This window comes from Prosopis cineraria, unplaced genomic scaffold (assembly GCF_029017545.1).
Source record: "Prosopis cineraria cultivar Desert tree isolate PC_DT_omini unplaced genomic scaffold, ASM2901754v1 PC12, whole genome shotgun sequence".
Lineage (NCBI taxonomy): Eukaryota > Viridiplantae > Streptophyta > Magnoliopsida > Fabales > Fabaceae > Prosopis > Prosopis cineraria.
This window is the reverse complement of record NW_026555343.1, coordinates 33,329,921-33,346,093: the sequence shown is the minus strand read 5'-3', so window position 1 is coordinate 33,346,093 and position 16,173 is coordinate 33,329,921. Positions and strand designations below refer to the sequence as shown.

The window sequence follows — 16,173 nt, the reverse complement described above, 5'->3', positions numbered from 1 at the left end:
TTTTTACAATATTTTGTCTATAATTGACTATTATTCAAAGTATACTATTGAGCATTCCAAGCTCCAAACAAAAGCCTATAGTCTCATCCATTTACAGTCCTATTACCGAACGTCCTGAAAGGGAGGACCAGATCCGCATGTACAGTATAAGCAATTACAGACATGGCCCTGCAAAGTTCATTTACAATTCCTCTCAAACGCTTCACTGACTTCGATTGAACAGAAATATGGTGCATGTTTGGGGGCGACATTGTGCCACTTCAAACCTAGTTTTGGCACTCAAAACCAAGTTCAGGATGACACACCTAGAATGGTAAAACTCACTTGTGTAACGGTAAAAGACCAAAGTTCATATAAAGTGGAATTGGTCTCTCTAATAGGTGCTTCAAAGAGAGAGCTAGGCACAAGGCATGTGGGCAATGTCATGTGGGGCCACATTCCAGGTTGGCCCACAAGTCTTTCATATATATCTCTCTTTGACAAGGATATACTTGAAGAGTGGAGAAAAACACATGTATGGGGTTATGAGAGCAAACTGTTCCATCGTTGCTGAAGGGCCTCATGTGCCATTGAACATGGGGTCGCCACTAACTGGAGTCTTCCATCAATGACAGTTTCAGTGGCTAGGCTCAGCCTTGACAGCGTATTGACAGCTTTGTCAATTGACATTTCAACCTGCCATTTTTCAAGTTAATTAATACTTAATATATAGTCACCATTGTCAACTCTCCATCATCACCATATGAGTAGTAAAAAGAGAATGATTCAAGTTTTACCTTTACTTTGAACGCTTCGTACATAAATCTCTCACATTTGTCTTTAACACTCTGTCGACAAGTGACCTACATGCAGGAATTTGGTTATGTATAATGGTGTGCATCTCCTCTAGTGTTTGGAGATTCTACAAAGAGAAAGAAGAAAAGAAAGATGGACACTGCTTATCATGCGTCTAGTATTTGGAGGGAGCTTCTCTCCACTGCTCTCCGTTGCAGTGGAACTGCAAATCTAGATTATCAGATTGGATTTGATGATTTAGATTTGATAGTTTTTAAAAGTCCACATTAATATGTACCGTTGAAATTTGATGTGAACGGTTCAAATTTGTAATGAAGACATAGTGGAAAGAAACCAAGTCCCCAGTATTTTAATTAAGAGAGATAGAGTGAATATGAGGCCCATCGCTCTCTTTATCTTTCTCCTAAATAAACCATGTAAAAACCATAAAAGTATGGTCCTGCCACTCTCTCACTCCCTTCATTCGTCCACTAAAGAGGATCTAAATTCATTATCTAGTCTTTAGGGCTGTTTTACGTCAGTTGACCTATCCAGGTTATTCTACTCTGAAATCATGGGAAACAAACCGTGCTAGAAGTTTGGCAATGATATCATTGCCATAAGAATAAGAAAAAGGAGGAACAAACCTGACCCTTCTCTGCTTTGAGTAGAATGGCATAAGCCAAAATAGCTTCCTTGTACTGCAATTGTAAGCATTGTAAACTCTTAAGTTTCTTGATAGGTAAAGATCAGTATGCATCCAAATTTTGAGGCTGGAAAGTTAAAAGGGACACAAATTTTCATGTCCCCCCTCACTTTCGCATCATCTAAAATAGCTTCTGTTAAGACATTCAATTTCATAACATTAAAATAAAACCACATGTAATCAGTCCATAATTGTCAATAATTACCAAAATTAAATTACTTGTCTAAGTGTATCTGATCATGATCAAATTGAATTGAACACCAGCTGATAATATATTTCCAAAAGGACTTCCAAATCATGCCTTTCCAAGTTCCCTTCACCTTGGGAAACATTTATATTGTTCTATTCTTGGGTAAATCACATAAACTGGTGAGACAAAAACTTCAAATGAAAAATTAGGGAAGTGCTGCTGCACTTATCTAAAAAGGGAAAAATTTTATATTGCCCGTCTACACTATGAAATAATGGTAACCAAATTATAGCAATGGACAATGGAGTACAGTGTACTTGACAGGCTAAAATTTCTGTTATTACTACTTGGAGTACTTTTATGAAGACAACCAAAACTTACATTGCTAAGTCTTATCTCACTAGATGAGATCAGCCACATTAATTGCATATCGCTACATATATCAATAGGTGTGTATTTCACATGACCTATGCAGTAAGTTTCAGTTTTCATTCTGTTGAACAATTTAACTTCTGTAAGTTGAAAATATGATTGTAACAAAAACAGGGAGAAGAGTTTCTCACTTGCTGCTGCTCAGAAGCATCTAGAAGAAAATGCACTGAGCCAAAACCACTCGCTATTGTTTTCTCATAAAGAGTCTTGTTGACTAATAGCTGCAATAAAATAAAACATTTCACACAGTTCATCAATTTGCATTTATGCTAATTGTGGCATAAATCACTAATATTTTCATTGTTATCTCTAGCATGACAATTTCAGGTGGTACATAAGAAATATGGTTTTAACTTACCTGATACCGATCCCATGTCTGCTTGTAACCTAGGACTACACGGCTCACATATATTATCAGAGCACTTACAGCAACCGCATCAAGAAATATAGCTGACCTGTCATAACAATTAAAGTATTCTTACAGGCGCTCAACATTTCCTCAAAAGTAAAACTTCCTACGCATGAGACATTGCCAGGGCAAAATGGAATAACAAAAATTCAAAACAGTGGATAGATAAATTCAAAAATTAACAATATGTAGAAGAATGACAATTCATAATATGTTCAGTTCAACAATATGTGCATATTTTATCCCAAAAAAAAAGAAAAAACCCAGCATGCGCATATAGCTTGTAGAGGTACACTGACAAGCTTGACAATTATCTTCTACAAATATAGTTCATGTACAGAAGCAAAAAATACACAAGATTCGGGAATCAATCTGCTTTGTGAATAACATATTCCAGACTGTCAAGGCATGGTTTACTGAGAATCAGAAAATCCAAATTACAATTAAGTCCAAACATTTATAAAAGGATTGCTGCAACATTTTTCAGAATAATTAATATGAGAACTAAGATATACATACGGTGAAGATAAGACGTCCTCAAATTTGTAGTTTATGATGAATGCCAAAAGTCCCAATATTGAAGCAGCATCCAAGCGCACCTGTCAGGGCGAAGTTAAGGCCATCAGGCTAAACAATACAGGATAAAGAAACCTTCTGATAAAGTTAGAAGAGAAATGGAGAGAGAAATAGTAATTTCATTCACAATATCCCATTACAACCTTGAGACACTATTTATAAAAAAACATAACTAAATACCCAAACTACCCTTTTATCCCTAATTACCCTTACCATTCCCAATTCCTTTTTGGCAGCTCTGTTTCTCCATCTCTTCAATATCTTGCTTCTTTTGGTCTTCCACAATGCTTGCAATGACATTGTCCAATTTCAAGGTATCAACATTCCCTGTCTCAGCAAGTTCATCCTTCATCTCTTCGTCAACAAGGATGAGTTTTGAATCCACAACAAAGTCCTAGATAACTCGCTCGCTCGTGTCTTCATCTTTTTCATCTACTACTTGTTTATGAATCTTGAATTCTGATAGAGTACCGAGATCATGGGGGATTTGGGAAGAGAGATATTAGGAATAAATATTATTTTAAATTTATTTTGGGTAAAGGTGCATTTTTACTTCTAAAGTATTTATCAAGGAGCAACCAGCACCCTAATGTTTTTCTTGGAGCAATTTTTCCTTTAAAGTTATTAAAACGGAACATTTTTGCCCTTTTCATCAATTTTCTAGCTGTCAACGTTTAGGTCAACATCGGAAATTTGACACAAAGGGCAAAAATTTCTGTTTTAATAAGTTTAAGGGCAAAATTACTCTAACAAAAACATTAGAATACTGGGTGCTCCTTGGAAAATACTTTAGGAGCAAAAATGTACCCTTACCCATTTATTTTAGATATTTTCTGTCTAATAATATTATTTACATTTTATTTAGGTATTTAGTTATCTAGATTTTATATAGATATTTAGATATTTATTTAGATATCTAGATATTTATCCAAATGTCTAGTTATTTAAAATTTTATGTAGATATTCAGTTTTTTATATTTTATTTAGATTTTATTCAGTATCTTATATAGATATAGATTGTAGAAGATTTTGTTCATTTTTATTTAATTATCTAATTATCTAAATTTTATTCATTATTTTAGACTGTATTTAGCATTATAAATACACTTAGCAACTCAGAAGCAGTCATATCATAAATAAAACAAACTTTTGAGACTTTTGGCCTCTCAGAAATTCTCCCAAGCGTGGCTATTAAGAGAAGTATAAAAGAGATTCTTGTTTTATATCATCTTAATAGATTTATTCATTCTATTTTCTTCCATCAGTTCTATGTTCTCTTATTAATATTATGAAATTAGATTCTGATTTTATATGTTAATAGATATTTATCTTTCTTATTTCTCTCTGCCTATCTTGGATCCTATCAAATTCTATGTCTATACTTCCTTGTTCTTCTTGCATTAGAATCTTGAACTCTTCCACGACGTGTTCATCCTCTTAACCATCATTTTTCTTCTTCCATCTGTATCTTCCTTGAAGATCAGCAAAATACATCACATTAGCAACGGTTCTTGGATTGATGAACTGAACGATTCATTAGATCTCTAGTTGGAGTCCATTAATGAAGACATTGATGGCAGTGTACTCCAGTAACTTCATGTATGGCAAGAGTGTTTCAAACTTCCGCTGGTACTCCTCCACTGTAGTCTCTTGCTTGTTGTGCTAACTCAATAACTGCTGCGAGGATTGATTTTCCGGTGACCATTGATCACAAAGTAGCATCAATAGCATGCATAGACTTTGCAAGACGAGAAACTGCTTGCTTGAGTTCCTCGATAACATGAGAGTGTTAGGCCAGACAAGTGCTAATAGATTTAAGCATGGCTTGCTAAAGCTCAAGGTGATGCTCCGATTCACTAATATGATTGGAGGATTGAATCTCCGACAAATCCTCCATGGCCAGAGAAGAGGCTCTGATACCTTTGATTGAGGTAGAAGAAAAATAGAGAGAGAAATAGTAATTTCATTCACAATACCCTATTACAACCTTGAGACCCTATTTACAAAGAATATAACTAAATACCCAAACTAAACCTTTTATCCCTAATTCCCCCCAATTACCATTACTATTTCCCAATTCCCACGTATCACCTTCACTATAAACAAACAGTATTATATGACGAAATTCTAATTAAATTCACAAAAAATGGAAAGCATAACGGGTCTATCAATACAGTTAGACTAGTCTAAACAAAAAGTGACATCAGTGAATACAGGCTACCTTGCTAATGAAAGATAAACTGAACTTTTCAATAACATCAGAAAAATTTAAGCTGGTAGTCAGGACTTTAGCTGACTTGTTCATACCGTGTCTATGACGCGGAATGATAGCTTTTTGTCGGGGAAAATTACCTGCAAACAACATTTAACAACATCTGAGGAGTTAAACAATAATTATATTCATAAAGGAAAACTTCAAATCAGAATGAACGTTTTGAGGAGCTTTATAACCAGAGATTTATGACTACTGACACATGAGACAATGACAGTCCCTGCAGTTGCAGAAGTTTTACCGGTAAATCTGGAATAGGAATTCTTTCATAGATCTTTAGCTGCAACTCTGGAACCGTGGGTTTATCTTTGGCATCTCTTTCACTGACCTCCTTAGTATAAAGTAAAATTAACTCTTCAAATGCTGGCTCCTATTATGAAAGTAAATCAATGAATAAATTATTTAGATAGTCATATAACTACACAACAGAATAGCACTTCCACTAAAGAACTCTATTTCTTATTTACTATCACAAGTCACAACTAGGGAACCTGATTTTATCAGTTTTTCTTAATGGAAACAGTGTAAACTTAATAGCTGACAGAAAGAAATCTGCAAAAAGGAAAAAGGGGCAACATGGCATAATTCATGTTGCTGAAAGGAAGTTGGATGATCGAATACCAACACTGCACCATGCTCTACCCAATTCGTCAGAAATTACATGTTGGCATCCAAAAAAAAAAAAAATTAAGAATTAAGAAGTTACACTTAAAATCAGTCCCAAAATAAAAGCAAAGAAGTATGATATTAATCAGGAAAAAGATGACGCTGCCTGCCCAAACAATGCAGAAGAAGGACAGAAAACTTGCTTAAACATTTACGTCATAAATATGAGGAATCTCAGTAAGTCATGAACAAAAGTAATGTTGGATCAGTTCCCTGAAATATTATTGTGTGTGTGTGTGTGTGAATGAATTACATTCCTCACCCTTTAGAGTCACTAAAATTACAAAATCATCCTTTATCTTACAATATACAAACCACTTAGGTTTTTTTCTTTTCTTTTTTTTTTTTGTAAAGATATATAGCACTGAATTTTTTTAACCTTTTTATTTTGTGTTAAAAGTTCTGAATTCAATTTTTTCAAATTATAAATTTATAAAATTAATTCTTTTATGTTGGTCCATAATAAATGTCCACCAACTCTCTCAAAACATATTCAATACTTGATATGCTAAAACATGATTTGTATATATGTATGTGTGTATGTACGTATAACGGCATTCTAATCAAAATAGATGTAATTGTGGTTTATCTTTTATATAAGGAAGTGAATGAAGTGCATCTTTTGATTTCACAAGAGAAAGAAGTATAGATTTTCAAAGCACGGGGGAAGTTGTGTAACTTCAACTTCTCAATAAAGAGGAAACTGTAATTTACTTAATACATATTTATACAGCATTAAACAATTACAAAACTATGTGCATATAGATGACAAATACCTGGATAATTGACTGTGAGAAAAGTATGGAAATTGAAGTTTTCAACATCTTCCAGGGATTATTTCCACAGTATTTCCTTGTTGCGGGCCTCCATATATCACTTAGCGATATCCTTGACAAGGACGTAGGCCTGGATGGATAATTTTATTTCTCAGTCATCTCACAAGATGACGTTTCAACTAAATTACACCTAAACTTGCAAATTAAAAAATTTACTGAGCACGTAACCTACCTTGCCGTTAAAAACTTTATATGACATCAAGACAGGTATATATTATTTCACAGATATATTATCTTTCCAGTGACTTCAGATCTATTACATGGCCTCAGTTTTATATGCAGTTCACACCAATTATTATCCCTAATTGCCAAAGTAAAACAAAAAAATAGGATAAAGAATAAACCCATTTGATTCTTTTAAAATTTTATTCAAATCTGTACGATCTAGCTATCCTGTTCTGTGCTAGTGGGGATTTGAGCGTAAACATCTTAAATCAGCCTCCGATGTTAATCGAGGCTGAAAGCATTACCATTAAAATAGTTTATGTTTACCTAGAAGCTGAGGTAAATATCGTGTCATCAAAGAAGCTGTCTATGTTTGACACAGATCAGACTCTTGGCACTCATGTCAATGCACCAACAGTACTGAATGATACTTTTATGAACAAAAACTATCAAATTTAAATATTTGATGTTTGTTAAATACTAGGCATATTTTCATATACTTCTTAAGTGTTTTCATACTAACATATCAATACTTACATAGTTGTATATTTTTAATATAAATGTCCATGCTGCATCCAATCCTGATATGTCATGGTGTCTGTGCTTCATCTATCTTGTGTGTATGCTTCATAGCCTAAAATTATCACAGCATCTAGTAGAAATGGAGAAATAAAAGGACTTCTAAAATGTGTGAATAAGAGAAGCATCAGCAGATCTAAATAAGTTTTAAAAAAAAAAAATTATGAAGAACAAACAAACCTCAAGTAAGGTTCAAGAGAATTAGTATCATTGTCATCCTCGAGAGTTGTTTCAGGTGTTGGGGGGATCAGTCCAATCCAAGAAAGCAACCTCCTCAAGAGCTTTTCACGGGGACCAACTGCTGACAAAATCCCTTCATATCGAGCTACTGCTTTCTGAGCTGCCAGCCCAATAGGGAGTTCTCCATCATTTAACTCATTTAACCATTGTTGCTCATCTGAAGCATTGCCATTATAAAGTAATGATTTCTGAAATATTGACACTTCATTTAGCCAAAGCTTCAATCCGTTTGACCACTTTTGTATTTCTTCTTTCTGACTTGCATTTTTGTAAAGCTGCATAAGAAGAGTACAAAACATGTTATAGTTAAAGAAATAAAACTTGACAAAACTTTAAAGAGTCAATAGGAATTTATTATTGTCTATATTTGACAAGCCAGACCAGATGAATATACTTTTAGTTGGCCAAAAGGGGAAAAAAACAGAATATATTTGTCAACAAAAAATTATTGAATATTTCCAATTGCCATGCTTGACATATGATATATGAATGAATATCTGCTTATGTTATTGGTGGAAAAGCTAAATGACGGAATTGCCACAAATAATGACCTCACTTATCCAAGTGCCTAATCTCCCCAAGGGCTTTGATATAATAAAGAAGATTCTTCGCAGAAGTTTAGACTGAAGATAATCCAGTTTTTCAACAATTAATAGCCCCTTCTGCTTCTCAGTTGCATATCCCCGCCTACAGTAGAAAATGATGATATGTTATTCTTGCACAAACGGAAGAAATGAAAAAATTTGTAATTTATTTTTATCTCAAACATTACTTGAATCCAGAAGTGATAGAGCACAATGGCGTCTTGCAATCCATGTAGCCGACCCCACCTAGTGGGATAAAGGCTTGTTGTTGTTGTTGTTTTATTACTTGAATCCAGAAGCTTTATTTTACTTGAGCATGTATATTAAAAATTGATTTAACCCTTTTCCACCTCGAAAAAAGATTTAAAGCAAAATTGATTTTTCTGTTTTTACATGGTATTGTGGATTCAAGATCAACTTCTCGACATTTTAAAATTCAATATGAAAATAGAAACATCTTCATAATCATGGAATTACCTAAATATTATGGCATTGGACTCATACGCTCTCTTCCAATCAATGTATATTGGCAAATTCAGAAGATAGTCTGTGTTCAAAGCAGATGTTAACATCAGATCCGTAGCTGACAGTTCTTCAAATTGAGCATTTGAAAGAAGTTGCATGAAAGCACGTTGGAATCGAGAAGCAACAGTAACTCTGCAAACAAAGAAAACAAAACTGCAAATAAAAACCAAATGGAAGAAAAGCATAGAACTCAAATGATTGCCCCCTCTTTTTAAACATAAAAAAACAAACTGATATCACAAGTTATGCTGCAACAGTAACCCAGGACTTAGTGCTATATCGTTCCATTGATTCCTTTTAAAACACAAGATCTACGTATATTTCTAACAAGTTCATTATCTTTCTTTTGACAATGATTTTGTTAATTTGGTTTTCCTATGCAATGTAGTTGCTTTCCTGACTGAAAACTAGAAGTACCCAATTTAAAATTTAAAATTGAGAGATGGGAATGGCATTTTGGGTAATCAGAAGAACTGTAGATCAAAAGACAGTTAGTCCTTCCAAGTTTTTGAGAAAGTTCAATGTCACACCACTGAAGTCCTAATATATTTTTTTTTTCCAACTGACCTATTTCCAATGAAGTTATTGAACAGAAAAATAAATGATGATATGTGATTTCATCACTCTCTTAGAGGAGTACCTGGACCCTGTATTAGAATCTTTCTTGCTATTTTTCTCCAGGGAACGTAAAATACTTCTCAGGTCTAAACCATTGCAGAAAAAAGGCATTTGCCATTCAGCTTCATCTACCATATCTTGATAGGCCTCACTGTCCCCAACTCCAAGGATGCTACCATTGCTAATTCCGTCAGACTCATACCCATTCTCCATATGTACCATTTCTGAATCAGCTGAATAGGGTGGACTGAAGTCCTCAGTTTCCACTGAATTGGTAGCCTGATAATCAGAACGCATCTCTTCTAAGATCCTTTTGTGCTCAGCATGAAGTATAGAGTCTAAGCACCTGCAATTACGCCAAAGAGGCATGTGATGAGATATTGGGGACGGAGACAACCACAAATATATTAGCAAAAAAAGATGCTTGATTACATAGAGTTCAGTTCCTTGTCTCACTCTACCAGAGAATTCATATGGGTAGAGGAAAAAACATGACTATAAAATTTATTAGAAGACATATTATTCATGACCCATAAAGAGAAAGGGAAAGAAGAATAGAGGAAAATGTAAGTAATAGAATCAACATTGAATCACTGAGTACTAACTGTGATATTCTGTTAACTAACGACAATACTAGTACACGTACAACTATCTTAACTAACTTTTGAATTAACGATTTTCTTTAAGATACAAATGTCAATTTATAAGCTATAAACAGTGAGATTCACCCTTCATTCCGTTTAAAAGCATAGTTAATAACTTATAATTGCATAGATATACTACAAATGCTATTTGTTTGATTAGCGTTCTATGATGGACATGACAAACTGAATAGCCCACTAGCCCATATCTAAAAGCAACTCGAAGTGACCAGCATGTACATAACATACTTCATTTGTGTGTGTGTGTGTGTGATGATTATTTGGGGGAAAGGGAGGGGGTTAGTGAAAAAGAAGAGAAATAAAAGAATGATCCAAATAGGAAGAGGTGATCTTACGAGGCAAGAAGGCGAAAGTGATGGATACCATCTTGGTCGTCAGATTTAAACTTCATAGAAATGATAGCATCTAAAAGCTCTGACTTGGAAACAGGTATGTATTTCTGTCTGGGCACTTGTAATTTAGAGATCCCCACTTCCTCGTCGTCGTCCTCATCAGCCTCCTCCTCATCATTTTGTTTTTTGGGTTTGCCTTTCTGGCTCTGCTTGACCTGTATCACCTGTTGAGTATAGGCGCTTTTGGGTTCTAAGGGAAGTATGGACATGTCCCTGAGGCCAGTGGCTGAACAAGAAGGAACCCTGGAGATGCTCATAGAAGTAGTAACAGGTGAGTGAAACAATGCCTGTGATTGCGGTATCGAAAGAGCGTTCCCCACAGTACTCGTGAGACCTTGCCAACATGTTGACATGTTCTGAAAAACTTGAACCTGAGAAGAAGGAGGAGAAGAATGGTGCTGAAACTGGAAATAAGCTGAACCAGATGCCTCCCCGCCCTGCTATCCCCAAATTAACGTGACGTACAACGTACAATTGGATAAGCAAAATTGAAATTTCCACAGGTAATGCCTCCTTCTCACATATTGTTTTCCACCGATCAAGACGATGATTTTGGGCGGTCGTCAAAATTAGGAAAATCCACATGGCTGGCTTTTTAAATTATTTTCTTCCATGCATATTTCATAGTCCGTGAAGGGGAAAAAAAAAAAGGCAAGAAAGTCAGTTATTTGGAATTTACTGCACTTCGAAAGAGACAAATAATTGTAAATCTCCAGGCTAGATGCAGAGACGTAAAGAATTTAATTAAAAATATATAAATGCAGTATATGCAAGTTCTTCTCCCAGAAATTTACCCGTTCTCACTTCTCAGATCGTGATTCGTGGGCTAGTTTGCGCCACGAGGTTTTCAAAAAAGTACATACTACTTATTAGCACGGACCACATAAAAAGATAGTTTGACAAAAAATAAACACATAAAATATATTTTTGCGGATAAAACGATGGGGGAATGATATAAAATAATATAATTTTCTTAAAATTCCATGCAATTTTTTTATCATTAAAAAATTAAAAAAATGATTAAATTACTCTCAAATAAAACAAAAATATCAAGCTAGAGTCATTCTTATGCGTTTTTTCCATCTACTTCATCTTTTTATTCTCCTCCTCTTCTCTTCTTTTAGTTCGTCTCCTTCTCCTTCTCCTTCTCCAATTCCATCTCCTCCTTCTCCTTCTTCTCTTTCTTCCCCTTGTCCTTCTCGTCTACTTTTTTTTTTTTTGGAGTTTTTATATATGAGTTCCTTTAACTGTACATTATGTGTATATGTGAGTAAGTTTCTTCTCTTTAAAAATTTCTCCTCTCATATGTGATAGTTGAAATTGACGTGAGTTAATATGTATAAATGATCGAGATTTTTATTTTCTCTTCATAATTAAGATCTTCATTTTTTAATTTTCTCTTATGTACGTGAGATAGATACTTATTCATGGATAAATAATAAATGATAAATAATATATTATTTTCAGTTATGTTATAAATGCATAAATCAAAGTTGTAAATGACTAATACAAAGTTGTGAATATAAGTAGAATAGTTGTTGTTAAATCAAACATAACAGATATATGATTATAATATTTGAAAAATAAATATATTGATGAATGATTATTTTATTGTTTCAGGTTGGCATGAGAATGGTTAACATGTTGGAATGACACTAGAAGATTCAACCCTTCATATATTTTTGTTAAAAAGATTGTAGGGTATTTTGATACAAGTTGTAGATCATGTAACTGATAACAAAATTTTAGATGGTTGTTACTTTTTAAGGTTTTCTTATCATTTAAATGAATGAAAGTTATTCATTTGTTATTTCTTGAATTAGAGTGGTAATTTATTTTTGTTGATTTAGTCAATTTATAGAGGATACTAATAAATTACAATTCTTTGTTGAATTGTTGCGAATTTAGGAACAAAAGTTATTAATTTAAAAATAAAAGTTGTGAATAAAAAGTTGCGAATTTTCAAAATCTAATGTATATCATAACCTTTATATTTAAAGTTGTGAATGACAATTAAATTGTTATGAATTTAAAAACAAAAATTGTTAATATATGAACAAAAGTTGTGAACAGAAAGTTACGAATTTTCAATATCTGATATATATTAGAACCTGTAAATATAGAGTTATGAATGACTATTGAATTGTTGTGAATTTAAAAATAAAAGTTGTTAATATGAGAACAAAAATTGTGAATAAAGAAATTATAAATTTTTAACACCTAATACATATTAAAACTTGTAGATTAGGACTTGCAAATAGTTATTAAATTGTTGTAAATTTAGAAATGAAACTTATTAATATATGGACAAAATTTGTGAATGAAAAGTAGCAAATTTTTTTAATTTCAATAAAAGGTAAAAGTGTTCTTTTTTATAATTCTCTAATAACAGAAACATCTCTTAGGACACCAGAGAAATTATGTCATTTAGTGGGACCAATTTATCATTTACATAATTTAAATGAATTTTATTGTCATTTTCCCTAAAACATAACTATTAATTTTTATAATTTTATTAAATTTTACTTTTAATACCTTATAATTTTTTAATTCTTTTAATTTTTATAAAAATTAAAACTATTAAAATATAAAAATTTTTTAAAAAATATCATTTAATTTTGATTAAAATATTAAAAAAATTATAACAATTAAAAATAAAATTAGATAAAATTATGAACTGATAATTATACCTTTTTTGGTATATATATATATATATATATTAATAAATATTAATTAATAAATATATACATGTCATAACTTTTTAAAAGAATGATAATAAAAAATTTTAAATTATATGAATAATAATTTAATTTTTTAAAATATTATAACATTGATAAAATCTCTATAAACCTTTTTATCAATAATTTTTTTTGAAAAAAAATCAGTTTACTCTTATTAAAAATATTAAGACTTAATTATAATTTTTATTTAAGAAATTACAATTTTATTTTATAAATTATAAAAATTAAATAAAAAATTATAAGTTGTAAGATATAATTTTTGATACTAAAATGCAAACCTTAATCATAATTTTTATTTAAATAATAATAATTTTTATTTTGTAAATTATAAAAATTAAATAAAAAATTATAATTTATAAAATATCATTTTATTATTAAAAAATAAAATTTTAAAATAATAAATTTTATTATTGTAAGATTTTTGTGAGATATTATTGCCCTTCTTTTCTAAACTTTTTTTTTTTTTTTTCACGGAGATGTAGCCTGATTCAGGAATTCCCTCCTCGATTGTGCTGTCATCTATCGTCGTTTTTCTTTTTTGAGTAAAATATCTATCGTCGTTTTTGTTCTTCGCAACTTTCTTTGTACTCAGGCTCTCAGCTCTGCAGCTTCCAAGTTCTGAAACCCTTATCCAAAATTTTGAGCTTTCAAATTCAGTACTCTGTTCCTCCATGAATCTCCCTCATATTCGAACATCTATCTCCCTAATAAATCCCGTCCATCACCAGAATCGATTATTCTTGCCGGTGATATGCTATTTCCGACGCCAAACACCTCCCAAGCAATTGATCTCGCCGCAAATAATCCCAGCCAGAGACAGAGTAATAGATTTTGGAAAATACAAGGGCAAGATGCTTGGAAGCCTCCCTTCAAGCTACCTCAAATGGGTCTCGAAGAATCTGCGCGCACGCGACTTCGAGGAGTGGGCAAAGTTAGCAGACCAAGTACTGGAAGACCCAATTTACAAGGACCGAATCGAGTGGGAATTCGCAGAGAATGTACTGAACGGTAATCGATCTAGGGCGGTATCTTCTCCGAGAGCAGGTGACATCAGTGCAGTTTCGGAGCTGTTGGAGATAAGCGACAGGTTCGGTTGGGACAACAATGACAAGGCCGGTTGGGGCAAAATCAACTTCGAGCTTCTTGGCACGTCCAGGGGTGGTAGAATTCCGAGACTGGTGAGAACGGAAGAGGGAGAAGACGATGAGAAGATAATGAAACAGATGTTGGAGGTTGAATCGGCAGTTGCAGGGAGGCGGAAGGAGAGAAGAGAGAGGCAGAAGAAGAAGACGACGACAAGGGAAGAGGGTGGTCGAATTCGCACTGTGTGGGGGGAAACTGAGAGAAGTAAGGCCGGAATGAAGGAAGAGAAGAGGGCTAGCTTTGTGAATAGAATTGACGGTGACGGCGACGGCGACGGCGAAGGCGTATTGTATCGGTCTCAGGGAGAGATTGAGCGCATCAACAGCCCATTTCCTGGCCGTGAAGCCCTGCTGAGGAAGGCGGCAAACCGCCGACGGTTTGATCTCTAGTTCGTTAAGTATTAGTTTTCCGGTTAGCTTTTGTGCCCTGTAGGAGTTTTCGAAGAACTTGATTGGAAAAAGAAAGGAGGTGAGTGAGCAGAATTTTCTTTTTTCTTTTTGTACAATTTATTCATATATTATAAAAAAAAAAATATTAAACGAAGAATTTCATGGTAGAACTTTAACTGAAAGTTAGAATCAAGTATGTCTAAAATTACACTTGTTGGCACTGAAAATAATGGAGGCCATGTAATGATTTATAACTTGTCTTTCTTTGATATATATATATATATATATATATAAATAAGTTCTTGACTTCTCAATTTTATTTTATTTTAATTTTTAATTATTATTTTTTTATATAAAATAAAAGATATTTAGAGGTGATGTTTTGTATTTTTTATAATTATTTAAATAAAAATATTATAATTAAATATTTTTATTTTTGAAAAATTATAAAAGATATAAAATTGATCCATCTTTGTAATTTTTTGGATATTTTATGTTAATTTTATTAATTTTTTATAATTTTTAAAGTTTTGTTATGTTATTTTTTTATCAATTAATTATTAAAATTAATTTTAATATCACCATAAGGGGGTCAAATTATATTATTTTTAAAAACTGAAGAAAATTATTTTTTAAAAAAATAAGTTTAATATTTTTAAAAAAATAAGTTTAAGTCTCAAAAGCTCATAAATTATAATTTAAAAATTAATTTACTTTGTTATTTAAATAAAAAACAATAGTGTTCATATATGAGACAAGATCTTTAATAATGTGTGACATATATAATAAAAAACAAGACCTTTAATAATAAAAAACAATAATGTTCATATATTAGAGCTATCAAAGATTCGGCATGATCAATGAAACCTGATCTTTCAAATGCATAATAATATAATCAATCCCTTTCAGTCCCACAATATCTTCCCGCCATTTGTCATGCCTTTCCATTTATCTATGTCTAGAGTTAAAAAATGAGTGAACTTCACTTTTAAAGACCTGACGTTTATGGGCTTAAGTCTTTAAACTTAATTTTTTTAAGATATTTTATTTTTTAAATTTTGACCCTTATATAAAGAGCTCAAGACTAGGCATGTAAGCTTTTATTATTATTTTTTATTTTTTAAAATTTTTAAAAATTAAAATTTTTAATTTTAATGTTTCATATATTTTTAAAAAATATAAATTATAATGTTTAAAAATTAAAAATAAATAATAAAAATTTTAATTTTAAAGCATAAACATATATTTTAAAGTTTAAATTCAATTTAAAAATT

The 16,173-nt window shown here is 32.2% G+C and overlaps 2 protein-coding genes across 2 annotated transcripts; one reads left to right on the top strand and one right to left on the bottom strand.

Moving 5' to 3' along the window:
* On the bottom strand, nt 1-11,213 carry LOC129288382 (uncharacterized). Its single transcript, XM_054924918.1, has 14 exons — nt 10,570-11,213; nt 9,595-9,918; nt 8,907-9,086; nt 8,397-8,532; nt 7,786-8,120; nt 6,802-6,931; nt 5,601-5,729; nt 5,395-5,439; nt 3,031-3,110; nt 2,461-2,557; nt 2,234-2,323; nt 1,422-1,475; nt 777-842; nt 1-675 (listed from the first exon to the last, which is right to left on the bottom strand). The coding sequence occupies exons 1-14, from the start codon at nt 10,977-10,979 to the stop codon at nt 523-525; spliced, it is 2,229 nt and encodes a 742-aa protein (XP_054780893.1). The 5' UTR covers nt 10,980-11,213; the 3' UTR covers nt 1-522.
* A 2,705-nt stretch (nt 11,214-13,918) lies between these two features.
* On the top strand, nt 13,919-15,044 carry LOC129289392 (uncharacterized). Its single transcript, XM_054926144.1, has one exon. It carries the CDS (start codon nt 14,039-14,041, stop codon nt 14,897-14,899), a length of 861 nt encoding a protein of 286 aa, XP_054782119.1. The 5' UTR covers nt 13,919-14,038; the 3' UTR covers nt 14,900-15,044.
* The last annotated feature ends 1,129 nt before the right edge of the window (nt 15,045-16,173 follow it).

Coding starts and splice junctions, on each gene's coding strand:
- LOC129288382 (XM_054924918.1), bottom strand. CDS start 10,979: ATGTCAACATGTTGGCAAGGTCTCACGAGTACTGTGGGGAACGCTCTT. Junction 8,121..8,396: donor TAGGCACTTGGATAAGTGAG/GTCATTATTTGT, acceptor CTTCTTATGCAG/CTTTACAAAAATGCAAGTCA. Junction 6,932..7,785: donor TCTCTTGAACCTTACTTGAG/GTTTGTTTGTTC, acceptor TTATCCATCCAG/GCCTACGTCCTTGTCAAGGA.
- LOC129289392 (XM_054926144.1), top strand. CDS start 14,039: ATGAATCTCCCTCATATTCGAACATCTATCTCCCTAATAAATCCCGTC.